Source organism: Olea europaea, unplaced genomic scaffold (assembly GCF_002742605.1).
Source record: "Olea europaea var. sylvestris unplaced genomic scaffold, O_europaea_v1 scaffold1849, whole genome shotgun sequence".
NCBI lineage: Eukaryota > Viridiplantae > Streptophyta > Magnoliopsida > Lamiales > Oleaceae > Olea > Olea europaea.
In genome coordinates this window covers 120,904-137,135 of record NW_019236266.1, presented here as the reverse complement: position 1 = coordinate 137,135, position 16,232 = coordinate 120,904, and the positions used below count along the sequence as shown (strand labels likewise).

Sequence of the window (16,232 nt, the reverse complement as noted above, 5' to 3'; positions counted from 1 at the left end):
TAAATGCTAGAGTGTAGTCCTCGAGTGAATGACAACCTGGACTCGTAGGCCCATTATACTACTTGTTACGATCTATATACTTACGGAAATAAAATTGGCAACATGCATTAACAATGTCACTGGATTACCTTTAGCCACAACCATAGCGCCCCGAATGAGCTTCCACCGACCATCACTAAAGGTACCGCCATACCCATCATCATCAAGTTTTCCTATAGAAATCAAGTTTAAACGGATGTCTATAATATGCTTCACATCTTTAGGGACTGAACTAAAACCATTAACCATTACTCATCTCTAAATACACATCTCCAATACCAGTGACTTTAACCAAGCCATCATCATCCATCTTTACAGTTTTGAAATCGCTAGATCTATAGGATGTAAAGAAATATTTCCACAATGTAGCATGAATGGAGGCACCACTATCAATTACCCAATTGGTCTTATGATTTGTAAAATTGATCATCTCATCGTCATAAATAATGAGGAAGTATCCAGGAGCGGTGGTAGAAACTCTATTATCATCATCTTTGTCATCCTCGTTCTTCTCTTCATTTCCTTTCTCATTCTTATTTTCTTTCTTCCAATGCCTATAATGTTTATTGATGTGTCCCTTTTTTCCAAAACGATAACACTTCATATTCGCATACTTGTTCGACTTGCCTCTGCTTTCGTTTCTGTTCTTCAAACCTTTGCTCTTTAATCCTCTTCTTCTTTCTTGTAAGCAAGACCTTCGACTGTGAAAATATCCATTTGATTTTCTTCTCATCTCTTCATTTAACAAAATACTCTTGGCTAGATCCATTGTGATGACGCCATCTGTTGTAGAGTCAAATAATGTGAGCATCTCTCACAAGTTTGGTAATGAACCCAGCAACCACAACTCCTAAATTTCATCATCAAACTTAATACCCATTCGAGCCAAGTTATTAATAATCCACTGGAATGAATTTAAATGATCAGTTAAAGGAGTTCCATCCTGGTATCTCAACTTCATCATCTAGTTAATAAGAAACATCTTATTATTTCCAGTCTTTCTAGCATATAACTATTCAAACTTACTCCATTGAGTATGGACATGTGTCTACCCACTAATATAGTTCAAAAAATTATCATCTACCCACTACTTAATATACCCACAGACATGTCGATGCAACAAACTCTATTCTTCATTTGACATATTATTCGATTTTTAAGTTGTAAACATCGGTAGGTGATAATCATTCACATAAAGAAGATCATGCATTTTTCTTTTCTATATGAGATAATTTAAGCCTTTGTTTGGCCTCCTTAAATTAAATTTTATTTTCTCTCTCATATTTTCAACAATACAATTTTGCATAAAATAATATTACATGTAAACTGAAAACTTTTTCTTTTTTCTTCAACCGCTCATTCTTAGAAAAAAAATTACCATTTCACCACTAAATTTGAAATAAGAGGTGCCAAATGGGGGCTAAACCATTCAAGTTAATCATTTTACTTAAATTCGCTTCCATAATGTAAAACCTAAATCTTAAAATCTGGCTCTAATACTATTTGTCGGGCGATATACAAACAAATAGGCAAATAGTGGAATAATTTTTCTTCCAAAAGTAAATAAGTAAAACTTCATTTTTGGCATCTATATATGCTAAAAATATTCTAAAGAAAATCAATCACATGAAACCGTAAGAACACGAGAAGTTATTTTACATGGAAAAACTTCCCCAATGTGCGGAATAAAATCAAGACTCAGTCCAGTCAAAACCTTCACTATCAATCAAATAATGGGCATATCAAGTTTTTTCTAGTCACAAGTAGAGAATACAACGTATATTTCTTCAAAATAAGAACAATCTCCGCTAAATAGTATGAAAATACGAAAAAATAAAAAAATTGATTACTGTTCACGCCATTAACCAATGTTTTCGAACTCAAAATTAAAATCTCCACAGTTCAAATTGTAATTCTATGTCTTTTGAACCTCTCTTCCAAATTTTAGCTCGATTGGATCACGAACGACTCGGATCAAAGCTTTAATGAAATCTAGGCACAAGGGAAAAAACTATTTTTCCTCTCTTTTCAGAAATGGGTTGGATTCCTAATGTCTCCCATCTCCTTGCATTTATATTTATCATTAGGATTAACACCCTAATAAGCTTTGAGCTATAATATAAAACCTCAAACATGGGCTTTCCTCTTCATAAAAATTAATAACCCAACAAAGTAGAGACCTGGAAAAAATCTCTTTTTTTTTTTTTTTTTTTTTTTTGGTAGAGAAAATGGTTAAGAAGAAAAATGAAGAAAAGGAAAATGCTAAGTGTATTTATTTTTTACGTAAACACGTTGTGACCAAAACACCTCGATACAATAAGTACGTATTGATTTTTCAAAAAACATGGTGTAAACAAGGGTGTACACCAAGATGTAAATCAATCATGATTCCAATAACAATTACAGAAAATCAAACAAATGAGAACATGCACAAAATTCTTATTTGACTAGAACAATCGAACTAATTATGTCGAAAATCCCTAATTAATTGAGCAAAGTTTGTCTTTTATTCCAGTTATCATAAATAGAATATTGTGATTTATTAGAATTGTAGGAAATTTATTTCTTTCATTTTCCATGTATTCTTCTTGTACTATAAAAAGACCAGTTTATTGTACATTACTAGTTAGAAAAAATAAAAGTTCTCTCTTGAGTTTTATAGATCATCTTGATCCGTGATTGATATGTCTTAAGGAAAAATTACACATTTGTAATGCATATGTTTCTTCTTACTACTGCAAACAAGGACATTATATTAATTATACAATAGCTTTCACTCTATTGTAATGGTAGCCATATATAATTGGTAGCTTTCGTCCATAGGTCATATATAGGGTCAAAATGACAGCTTTCCCGCATCAACTTAGGTGGTATTTTTCTACTTTAGGAATATGAAATTCTTTATTTTATAAAGAGAATCTAATGCATTATTGAGAGTATCTTCAAATTTAGAGAATCAAAATTATTATATTTTAACAATGGTCTTTATTTTGAGTCTTCATTTTGCTTTTATCTAGAAACATTTATGGGACAATACTCATATTTTATTTAACATAATTTTTTATATGTCAACGGTTAATCAATTTAAATATGATTTGAATATTTTAAAAAGTAAAGTATTGAAATCTGTGACTTATTAAATGTAATAATTGTTCATTAAGATTAAAGAGTGAATTTGATTTTTTAAATTTGAAGAGTCAAACTCACTCTTTATTTTTAAAAGTTAGAATAAAGAATCCATTGAAATTTATTTTAAAGTATTAACTCTTTAAAATAAAGAGTATTTTATACTTAAAAAGTCTCTTAGAGATACTCTAATAATCAAATAGACCAAGCTTTTATGATTGTAGTATTGTCAAAGGGCTGACTCATTTTTCAGCACTCAACCCCTAATGGCATTAATATTCCTCTTCTCAGTCAGCTAACGCATAAGCTTGCAATTCTGGTTATGAAAACACGATTTTAACCATGTAAAGTAGAAGATTTAAGTAAAGTAAAGCAACACAGAAATTTACGGGAACCATCCTTACTATATTTCTCACCAAAATAAAGAAACATGTACAAAACTATGAAGAGTTGTTGCCTCATCAACTCCCCCTATTTGCCTCTACATTCTAAGTTCTCATCATTGAAGAATTTATGAGCTTATTTTTGGATTTGAAGTTTACAACCGAAACTAATGTGAAATATGTGTGAGGATGCAGGCGAAGTGGGTTAGATTGATCATCCAATATTCAGGCATCGAATGAAAATGAATCGGGTAAGTAACGAGGATTCCTTTGATGTATGTTGAGGAGAAATGCAGAGGCATTAGAACTTTGGATTTTTTTTGGTGGAGAGAGTTTGTGAGGACCCTAACAAAGAAAATGGAAATGGCAAGAGAATGTCTTGTCCAACGCCATGCTATGATCGAAGGCATGCATGATGCCCAAGCAATGCGTAGATTCAAGTACGATGAAGCAAGGCAGAGTGTTGATTAATGTTATGTGGCAGTAACGAAGGCATGCGATGTCGGATTTACTTGATTATAGCATCATATGGCAGAATTTAGGAATTCAAGTCAATTCGATATTGATTGATGGATTGATGTTGGCAGGTGTTTAACAGCTTTGAGACATTGTTGTCCAGCTGCATTCAGTCCATGAATTTATTGATAAGTAGGCACAGTGATGGCATGTGACGGGATTATGAGCAATTATTCATTTTGTTTGAGTGTAAGGGTAGTTTCTACCCAAGGGGGTTTGAAAAACTACAAAAACCGACCTAGTAGTTTTAGAGATGGCAATGGGGTGGGGCAGGACTCCCCCCTCGTCGGGAATTTTTTCGCCCTTTACCCGTTTAAGGTAGGGCAGAGCAAGTGCCCCGTTTATGTACCCATTTATTTATTTATTTGGATAATTCATTTTATTGCCTCAACTCATTCAAGTGAGACAATATATGGTTATTAAATATTTTAATTAATTTAAATATTTTTAAAGTTAAATTATTCGAATATATTTGGTAAACTAAGGATTTTATTGTTTATCATATTCCTTAAATAATTTTACTTGTCATCTTCTATTAGAATTAATGAAATTCGAGGAGATTTTTTATTTAAAGTATTGAATTCTTAAAAAAATAAAATTGGGTGGGGCCAACGTTATCCGTCCCTGTCTCGAGGCAAAATTTTCGGCCTCGTACCCGTCCCGATTACCTGATTAAGCAAGTAATCCCTGCTCCATTCAGGACGAGGCCCCACAGGTATCGGATTTTACGGGTATTTTTACCATCCCTAAAAAGTTTGGGGTGTAAACTACAATACGAATAAGAATCCTATCTAGTAGACTTGACCCGGTCAAAATTTTAAACTAGAACTTTGTCCTTGATTCTCAAAACAGAATTACAAATTCGCAAATCATCAATTTGTATATTAACTTCTATTCAAGTTCAAGGAATCCATACTGCTTAAGCTATCAAAGTTCAAAGAAAATTTTGTGATTTCCAGTTCGCGTGTCAACTTTTCTTTTAGGTGTTTTTCTAACAATATGATGGAATAGTTGCATGATTTAGTGACTTTGTTGTTTGAAGCAATTACGTCAAACATTTCCTTAACACCACACTAATGATAAGTTGGAACAAACATTTTTTATTGACCCCGTTCTAGAGATTTTGTGTTTATTTCCCGCTTTTCTTCTATGGTTTCAACGAGGTTGCGCTTTTGCAAAAGATAGTTTTAGAATTGGAAGATTGTACTTTATAACCAATGAGCAATAGCAAGCATATCACCGCAGTGTTTTTCCAAGGTCAAGATGTGGTTTAGAGTTAATTTTCTTCAAGTTAATTAGATCACATTTTCTGTACATCCACAATAATGACTATTTTTAGATGGACAAAGCTACATGTACAGTCCAGCCCCCTCACATGTGGGAGAACCCACACTCAATAAAAAATTGCGGATCCCGCTATGTGAGAGGGCACACAGCTCGAATGTACAAGCATCAATTCCCTTTTTAAATTGTGTATAGACATTAATGCTACATAATTTCTCATGCACTCTTCAATTGAAGATGTCAATATTATAGATACTCCCTCACTAAAGAAAATCATTTCACATGTTTCTTGGAATTTTAAATATATCAACCTCATTTTAGATTATATATCAGAGATAACCTCACAAGGGATTAGTGTGGTTTAATTGTGAAGGGGTGTCATTCGTATTGTTATAAAGTTCAAAGATTGTCTCTGATATTATCTCATAATTTTATCAAACTTGACATTATATGACGTGACGTGCTTGACTTATAAGTGACCGCTGCATTTTATACCAATACATTGAACTTCTAAATCCTCAATAGATTGTTGAAGATAGAGTTTAGCTTAGCTGAATCACGAAAAAAAAAAGTTACTATATCCAAAAAGAGGAAGATTTAACATTTTTTAGACGGAAGCGAAGGGAGGGAGTCAGCAATTTTTGAACCCTCGATCTCAATTGTGAAATAACAATTCTTAATCAATTTAAACCAGGTGAATTGGTTAGGAAGGTCCAATTTGATTTAACAAATAAATTGAAAACCCAGAAAATTTTGAAATTTAAATTCATTATTTGACAGTAGAAACGTGTTTCAATTGCATGAACTATTGGGTTGGGGGATGTAATTTAATTGAATCCTAAAATTAGTAGAGCCTGAATTTCTTGTGTATAAGTAGAGGCAAATTCTGCTGTCTATGGAAGGTTTTTGTTGCACATTAAATTGATTTTTTTAATTTTTTTTTTTTTTGTTGTTTCATACCTTTTTATTTATTTATTTTTATTCGGGTGTAAATTGAGCTTAATCAAGTTTCAGGATTTATTTTGCCGCTATTAATCATCCAATAAATACTTGAACCAAAATTTTGTCGAAGGATTAAATACACTGGCTGTCACGTAACTTTTAATGAATTTTATGTTTGTCGATAAATTTCATTCTATTTCAAGTTGGTCAATAAGTTTGAATTTTATCTCGAATGATCGCTCAATCGATGTACTTTAGTTCAATTAAGGGAAAAAAATGACGTGACAATCCAGTATTACTAATTAGGTTGCTAGCTAGACTGTCATATTAGACAAAAAATAAAATTGTAACAATGTTTTAATCAATTTAAAACAAAATAAAATTTATTGACCAAGTTGAAATTTTGGCAGACCCGATTTTTAACTTTTGCCTTACTGCCAAAATTGTTTCATCCTTGACCACCCACATTAAAGAAATGGGAGAGATATGCACATCTTCAAGAGGTAAAAAGGGAGGATGGAGAAATCCAACTTTGCTTGAAACTGCTAGAATCCTGAAATATGAATTTGGCTCTTGGGTAAGTGCAAGTGTACAAACAGCCTTCCACCCTATACCCTTGGAGGCATAACCTGCGATTTACCTCCCTCACGATATTCTAGCGCAGGAGTGGTAAGGGACCCTTAAGGTTGAGTTTTTTTTTTTTATTTATTTTTTATTTTTTTGAGAAATGGGAGAGATATGTTTGTGTCAAATGCATGGTTTTGCTGTCAAATCGAAGCAACTATGGAGCAATAGTTTTGAATAAGACTTTGTCAATTTGGATAAGAATGTAATGAAAAATCACATTAATAAACCAAGATTAATTCAGACTGTAGTAGTCATAATACGCGATATTTTACGTTGTAGAGCATTATTAAAAGTTATTCATTTTTTTAAAAAAATTATTAAAATTATGTCATATAAAATATTATGTATGATAACTATGATGACTATGAATAGTATTATTATTTTGGTAATACTCATTCATGAGTATTAATTAATTGAGAATCTCATCATCTTCCTCATAACTTAAGAGAGTTGTTTAATCAAATGTTGACTTATTGTAATGAAATGTCTTTTCAAATAGTTGAGTAGATAAAGATAGTGCCCAAAACTGTTTTATCTAGAAAGATTAAATAATCGATTCCTTCTTACCCTTACTTTTTCAAAATCGAACCACTAGTGAACTATTATTGCCCATCAATGCATGTTCTATGCATGTTGATTGTTCGGTGTTGTACTTTAATAAAAAATTTAAAAAAAGGGGGGAGTTTTCATGCCTCATCGAGCAACCTCGTCAATGCACGTGCTATGCATGTTGATTGTTCGGTGTTGTACTTTAATAAAAAGGGGGAGGGGTGGGAATTTTCATGTCTCCTCGAACAACTCTCGTCAATGCATGTGCTATGCATGTTGAATGTTCGATGTTGTACTTTAATGAAGAGGGGAGGGGAGGGGAGGGGAGGGGCGGGGTTCGTGTCTCCTCGAACAACCCTAACTCATATATGTGTGTGTGTGAAAAGAATAAGAATAATAAAAGGAATAAACTCTTAGTATAGATGATAAAAAAAAAAAAAATGGTCATGAGAAATGAATAAAGCCCACATTATATGGCAACGTCAGCCCAAAAAAGCTGCAATAAAAATAAAATAAAATAAAAAATAAAGCAAGAGGCAAAAGGTTATCAGAAGTGCCAAAACAACCACGTGCTTTCCTTTTTCTATTTGTTCATCACCCTACTAATCGTTCTTTCGGTAAATACAAATTTCAACATTGTTTTGGTCTTCCAATCGTGCATTGCCACGTAGATTTATAAATTTTTAGAATTTTAAATTGCATATGGCATATTTGCCTTGTAAGTCACGTCGATTGAATAAGTAATCGGGAAATGCGATCACTAAATAGCTAGTAAAAACTAAAATGTAATTGATTAGTTATAGTTCAATACTATCTAATTTTATTTATATTTCAAGAGAAAATTGTTAGTTCGTAAACTATTATCATGCTTTCTATTATTTCTAAAATATATTGATTATACGGAATATATATGTTCATGTAAATTTATGTAAATAATTTAGTCTTTGATTTAATTGGATGTTAAAGAAATCATATAGAATTATATTTTGATTCTTTAATTGGAAATAAACCAATGAATTTTATCCTCTATTTGATTTTACTAAAAATTAGATTTTTAATATATTTGATAAAAATTAATGTAATATGTGGTTGAAGTAGATAAAAAATGTGAGTCCTGTAAAATGTATGGATGAAAATGAGTTAAGAAAAAATTATATTCTAAAAAATGGTGACCAAATAGGGATAGCAATCAAGCCAAGTGGCTCGTCAGCTCGTAAAAAAGTGGATCATGGGAAGCTCGGGCTCGGGCTGGAGCACGAGCCGAGCGAGCCTGCTCACTAGGCAAGCCGAACCCGCACGGTTTCCCCACGAACGAAAGGCTAGCGGGTTCACGAGCCCACGAGCTCGTGGGCTTGTTAAAAAAGGGGAACAAAAAAATAAAATAAAATAAATTTGAGCTCATGGGCTCGACTTGTGGCTCACAAGCTCATGGGCCGAGCTCCGTTGTCATCCCTACAACCAAACAAGAGCTCATGTATTTCTTGATTCTTAAACTTATAACTAATCGAGTTTGGCCCATTGCCATCCCTAAAACCAAACAAGAGCTCATGTATTTCTCGATTCTTAAACTTATAACCAACTAAACCAATTAATTTGGTTATGAGAAAACATGTTTAACCCTAATAATTAGTCTAAAAAATTGGTTTATCTACTAAATAAGCCCCTATTTGACAACCATTATTTCAAAATTCTTTTATTATACTTATTTTCAATCACATACATTTATATAGTAAAATGTTCTACACATAAAAATTCAAAATTTTTTCTACTTTTTAACCACAAATTCTCCCAAAAAGAAAAAGAAAAAAAAAGTCACTATTCAAAACTCTATTTTATCCAAATAATGGTTTTCCAATGGGGACAAATCATATAAAATAAAGCTAATTGTACAAACAAGGTTTACAATCATACGTCGTAAAAATTCGAGCTTTTAATGTAAAAAATGATTTTAAAATGAATGAATGTGATGTTGTCAAATAGGGTATTATCAATTAATATTGTCAACAATTATTGTTCATAGAACAAGACTCAATTGTATATTCTTTAGTCTTGCATGGCAGGCGGTAAAAAGTAATGGGAATGTTCATTTCTTTCTTTTCAGCCACGTTCTAAATGAAATTGATGTCGTAAGAAATGGCAAAATGAAATAAGGTTGAGTACATTGTAAGCAATTTTGTCAAATCCCTACAAACCTGTCAAAATTTATTGTCTATTGGTTGGGTACCCCGCTATAATTAGTTGACAGATACTCACAATATAGGAGGCAACTTTTTTTAAAAAAAAAAAAAATTATTCACGCGGGTCCCATAGTAATATGAGTATCTGTCAACAAGCATATCAACCATTTTTTTGTACAAATAATTTTTTTTCATTGGTTGGTTATACAGTTTCGGACATTACGTCCCATCATTTGGAAATACAAAATTCTGAATAGTGAATCTTCTAATGCTGGAGTGCTAGATTAGCAATCGCTCTTGCTCACTCAAAACTTATTATTGGCATTTATTCCGTTGAAGGCCATCATTCACTATTGGTCACCTTGGTGACAGCAGCTAAGGGACTAGTGTCTTGATCAATGCGCTATGATTGGACGCTAGTAATATATTTTCAGTGATACGAGAGACTTGGTGGATCCCTATTCCATGTCATGAGACCGTCACTGACGCTATCGTGGATGGAAGGCACCAAGCCCTGGCTCATGATTTAAGATAGCTTGTCCCCAAGATTGGTATTCTACTTGACGATCCAATGAAGGAGCTAAGGTCCTCTTTAAGCCTTTCTCAATTAATTCATTGGGAACTATTGGTTCTTGGACGAATGTGCTACGACTAGGTAAGATGTAATTCCTAGGTTACCGAGCTCGTGTGTACCTTATGGCAAGGAAAGGGGCATGCAGCACATTATTGGTGATTTAAGAGACATGTTGAACCCATAAGCCCTGTAATCAAACCATCACCGATGCTAACGCCGATAGCAGTCACCAAGCCCTTGCTCATAATCAGTGACGGACACCTCATCCTCCAAAAATTGATTCTCTCTACTCTATCTGAACACCTCAATGGAGAATTGAGGTCTTGACTAGGCATTTCTCGACTTTGAAGATCCCTATGGAGAGTCGAAGTTCTATCTATGCCGCCCATCTCAATTAACCCACATGGGGATATTTAAATAAAGCTAAAGAGGAGTTATTTTCTTGGAAAACGATATATGTACCACACCAAGTACTGTACATATTTACAACACACTCACAGGACGTGGAGCTCGCGATTATTTTAATCGCGGACCGCACCCCCTAATGTGAGATGTCTATTATAATTGCTGTCAAAGGGAGTGTACTTGTGGGCTGTAGCATGTTTCCATCTTCTACTTTTACCTTAGCCAAATCTCTTGGGAATGAAAAGATTATCTCCAATTAAGTGCAATTTGAGATTAAAAGAGTATATCCAAGAAACACAAAAACATGTAGGGGAGTTAAGCCAGTAATCCATCGTAAACTTACTCCTTTAACATGTACAGATACTATCTAAGGGAGTGAAAGAGTATATCCTACGCACAAAAACCTGCACAGGAGATAAGCTAAGAACCCATTGAGAGATTACTCCTTTAACATGTATGGAACAAAATACTTGGAGATTGAAAGATCATCACTATTAATGCCTTGGGATTGAAAGAGTATCTAGAGTTGAATTTCTTTGCTCCATTAATAGCTCGGATTGAAATGTATCCGAGATTGAGTTTCTTTGCCTTATAAATTGCCTCAAATTAAAAAATATATATGTATGGAGTCGAATCTCTAGCCAAACTATCAAAGATCGAAAAAATATCTCTAATCAAAATTGCCACAATTATACTAGCACATGATTTCCATTTGATTTATTTTGCATATGATGTCTTGAAAGTCGAAATACTTATGAGTTTATAATAATGATTATTTATTGACGGATACTTTTTGACACAAATGATTCGATATAATCAAAAATCCATACATTTCACTTCGGTCTCCACTCATTATAATATGAAAAAGAGAAAGCAATCATCCGAAACAACAATATAGAATTTTAGCACTAGCAGTAACAAAGCATGAAAATCCTTCATTTCACATAAATATGAAATTCGTACCTGGGAGTCTAACATTATGTGTTACAATAATTATTTTTTCACCTAGGTCCATACCAACCACGGAAGGACCCCATTGGTGCCCATGTGTCAAAAAGTGAATATTTGCACCTTGAACTTCGGAGCATATGGAACAAAAATGCACCTCAGCTACAGATGCCCTCCTTATGAAAGGAATGCAGACCCTCGTTTACTTGACTAATGGTCAATTGAAAATCCCATTCAAACTACGACATTAAAGGTCTTGACTTGGTCTCGTACATGGATGTCATTTAAGTGCGAACACTAACGCAATTAACTCATGATGGACTTCAATGAAATAAAGCCATACATAAACCTAACAAAATTATAGGATAAATTTCACCAAAGCACAAATCTCAACAAAAAATATTGAAAATTGAACATAATCATGACTTTGAACATAATGACGAAGGACGTCAATTCTCCAAAATGACTAAAAAATCCCTAAAATTTGTCTATAAATATGACCAAAGGACACCCCACTAGCCTTGCACTTCTGGTTTGTTTTTTATTTTTTCAAAGGTTCAACACCCATCGCATAAGATTATAAGAGCCATAACGCCCTTTGGGGCATAGTTAAGTGGTGCAAAAGATAGGAGTGAAATTATCTCACGCTTTGCTGGCAGCCGTAGTGTAGTGGTTCGATTCTTGAGACATGGAATTGGACTACTTGTAGGCGCAATATACAGACAGCTTTTGTTCTCTTATCTGTTGGAGCACATCCCGCGATTTACTTCCCTCGCAAAGCTCTAAAAACGGGATGATGGAGATCCTCAAAGTTGGGGTTCGACCTTATAAGAGCCATAAGATAAAGAAACTGTTATCTTTGAGGATAGACAATAATTGCCCTCTTTTCCATTTTGGCTGTCGTATAGATTACTATTTGTTAAAGTTGGCCTTTTTGTGTCTGTCTTTCAAAAGTACTATTTTAGTATTTTTGAAGTTATGTAATGCAATTAGAAATTTAACGTTTTTAACTACTAATTTGAATAGAAATTGGTCAGCAATTTTACACGGTAGTTACAGAATCAGACCTCAATAAAATTTATCTAAAAGTCCGTCAAATTGACCATTGAACATATAAACGTCTAATTTTATATCAATTAATATATGTTCTTATTTCTATTTGTGCCTAGAAATTTGAAATGAACCGATTTTTTAAGAATACTGTTTAATGTACAAATTATGAATGATATAGCAAACCAATGACTTAAGCCACTCAGCCATATTTTCTGGTTGTTGATCGGAATAGAATTTGATGTGTCGAGTTTGGTTGATTGTTCGAAGTGTTATCTGATTCGACCAATTACCTAAGTCGTAACGTGTTGCCCATAAACTCTTGTTTTATGAGCAACACTCCATCCAAATCTATCAATTGTTGGTGACGTCTTCTTATCTATGAATAGTCCATCACTGAATGATGAACTCGCACAAGGACCTCACTTCTCATTAGGAGTTCGAACCAAGGACCTATAGAAGTTGTGGTTACATGTATCACTGGAGAATAATTTAATTTTATATATAACACTATTTTATTGGAGTCAATATAAATAAACAAAAAAGCCGCAAGTAGCCGTAAAATTTATCTAAAAGTCCGTCAAATTGACCATTGAACATATAAACGTCTAATTTTATATCAATTAATATATGTTCTTATTTCAGACGGCGGCTACAGGGCGGCCCCTCTCCAATAGGCGTCCCTATTTTTTGGCCAGATTTTGAACCCGGCCAAAAAGCAGGGTTGATAAATAAATAAATGACCATCTAATGGATACTTTGAGAAGGGGAGAGCAATTAATGGTTGAATAAACAAAGGCCGCGTGAGTGAGTAGTCATTTCCACTGTTCTCACATTTCAGTTACAAATCACAGACTACTCCTCCCATAAATCCTATCCTCCCTCTCTCTCTTCTACTAAAAGATCTATTTGTCCTCGTATTTGCAGTTTGTGAGGTGGGTATGGTTCCCATTCTGAATACCGTGGAAGGAGAATAAATTAGGAGAAAATCTCTGAAACTTTTGCTGATTTTGATTGTGATGGCTTCTTCATTCACCGCAAACCCTGATATGAACTTGAACCCGTTGCGCAAGAAACGAAGGAAAGTCAGGAGGGAAAACCAGTCCCAAATGAATACAACAGAGAAAATGGGTCGTGCTAGAAGAGGAACCGAAACGGAGCAAATGATCTACTCATCTAAGCTCGTAGGTGCCCTCCGCCATCTCCGTCGCCCCGAATCCTCGTCTCCCTCCGCCTCTGGTCGTGCTGTACGTGAGGCTGCTGACAGAATCCTCGCCGTTTCAGCTAAGGTAAAGACTCGCTGGAGCCGGGCTATTCTCACCGGTCGACTCAGCCTCCGACTCTCTCAGATCAATAAGAAACGCAAGAAGGCATCAAAACCGACAACCGTTGATTCCAGGTTGAAGAAACGGACCGTCAAGAAGAAACTGCCACCTGCGCATAGTAAAGTGCGGGTTTTAGGCGGGTTAGTTCCCGGTTGCCGGAAGCTTTCATTTCCTAACCTACTAGAAGAAACAGCTGATTACATTGCGGCTCTGCAAATGCAAGTCAACGCGATGACTTTTCTCACTGGCCTCCTTACCAACGGAAGCTCGTTAGCCGCTTCTTCTGATCAGCTCGGCTCGGATCAGTAGGGAATCAGTTATATTTTGTTTGTATTTTCACTATTTTAATATTAATTTTTTTAAAAGCACTATGTTAATAATTGGGAAGTAATTATATTTTGCTAAATTATGTGCACGTTGGCTTATTTCACAACGAGGGTGTTCTACAATAATTTTATATTCAGATATGAGTAGGGATGGTAAAAGGAATTCATTCTGTCTCAAATGAGAAGAAGATTACCTGCCGAATTGGTTAATTGGGGCAGAGATCATTGTTCCGAAGTTGTTGCGGGAAACATGGTTTAATCGAGTATGAAAATGAGATAAGGGGACAAAAATACTCGATGGAATGGAGGATGGGAATAGTTGACCCATTTCATACTCGTTCAGTTGTTATCCCTAAACACCGCATTCAATTATTTAATTTGTGTGAGGTAAATTTGCGTAGTCTTTATCATTTTGTATGATCAAATTCTGTTTTCGTTTGATGGTTAGAATCCATTTCGAGTAGCTATTATCCCTGAATTATCACGTTCAATGAAGTGGTCCGCTTGTTTATTGTCACTTGCATATAGGATTCAGCTGTCATTGTTGCAGATGTGATTATAAATAAATAAAGAGAGTGCATTTTTTAGGCATATTTGATGTAAGTATTTTCTGACGTGTCAAGTGAATTCAAACGCCATCTTGTTAGAGTAAATTATTATTATTTTATGAATTTTATTCAATTCATAGTGAAATCAAATACTATTTTAGTATAATGAATTTTGCTATTTAAGGTGTTTTGCATATGATCAAAGCAATTTTGTTTTAGAACTCAAGAATTTTTTTTTATTTTTTTTTTTGAGGGTAGGAATTGTTGTTTTAATTATATTTTGCAGACTAAGATTTACCTGAGATTACAATCTGCTGCTGTTATTGCAATATTTTAATTTAGACATTGTTATTACTGTAGTGAAATAGTTTTCTTATTTAGTCTTTGTTTAATTTTGATAAAAAAAAAAGACAAATTTTCAATAGATTTTGATAAAAATTGATGGAATGTATAAATAAAAAATTGTGAATCTCATGAAATATATAATTAAAATTAATTATTAATTTTGACTTTGATTTTAATTCACTTTTTAATGCTATCTAATCGCACGGGTACTTAACACCAAATTAAGTGACAATTAGATGACATTAAGCCCTTGTTTGAGCCCAATTTTTGTTAAGAGAATGCATTTTTTTGTAGTGTTATGATGTGAAATGTGTGATTAAAAAATAAGAAGAAGTTTTAAATTTGCGTGTAATATTTTTTTATTGAAGAATATGTGGTTCAAATGATGTCAAATCACTATTTAAGAATAAATTATTTTCTAAAGAATGTGGCTCAAACAAGGGCTAAATGTTAAATTCATTAAATTACAAAGTCAAATGATCTATTTAATTGGACTCATCGGGTGTGAATATCTAAATTGATGTTTTAGCAACAATGATGTTAATAATATTATCCCACTTTTATACTTGAACCCAACCAGAACTTAATAATTAATAAATTTTGTCGAATATAATGTATCAAACGAGTCGAGCAGCTCTTCAGCTCAGCTCGTCGAAATTCGGCTCTTGGGTGGCCTGCGCTCGTCAACCTGTACTTAGGGATGTCAAATGAGCTGAGCGGCTCTTGGGCTTGACCGCTCAGCTCGTCAAAATTTGGCTCGTAGGCAGCTCGGACTTGTCATTACAGGGGCTCAATCCCACGAGTTGAGCCTACTTGGCTCGTCGTCGAGCCCACGAGCCTGGGTTCGTCAAAAAATATGAAACTTTTTTTTAAAAAAAATGTCTAAAATGTGCAAACTTACCAAAGCTGAGCTCGCCCCCGAGCAACAAGCCGAGCTCGGCTCGTTTTTCACAAGCCACAAGCTCGGCTCGCCACGAGCCCTAGCCGAGCTCGTGAGTTAAAGGGCAGAGCTGACTCGACCCATTGCCATCCCTGTCTGTACTTGGGAGGAAAATGTTGGGGAATAAG

General features: G+C 34.2%; 1 protein-coding gene across 1 annotated transcript; it reads left to right on the top strand.

Moving 5' to 3' along the window:
* Window positions 1-13,307: 13,307 nt before the first annotated feature.
* Window positions 13,308-14,788, top strand: LOC111378658 (transcription factor bHLH147-like). Its single transcript, XM_023001888.1, has one exon. The coding sequence runs from the start codon at window positions 13,640-13,642 to the stop codon at window positions 14,252-14,254; it is 615 nt and encodes a 204-aa protein (XP_022857656.1). The 5' UTR covers window positions 13,308-13,639; the 3' UTR covers window positions 14,255-14,788.
* Window positions 14,789-16,232: the final 1,444 nt, after the last annotated feature.

Bases quoted from the DNA above. Each gene is read 5' to 3' on its own strand.
- LOC111378658 (XM_023001888.1), top strand. From the start codon at position 13,640: ATGGCTTCTTCATTCACCGCAAACCCTGATATGAACTTGAACCCGTTG.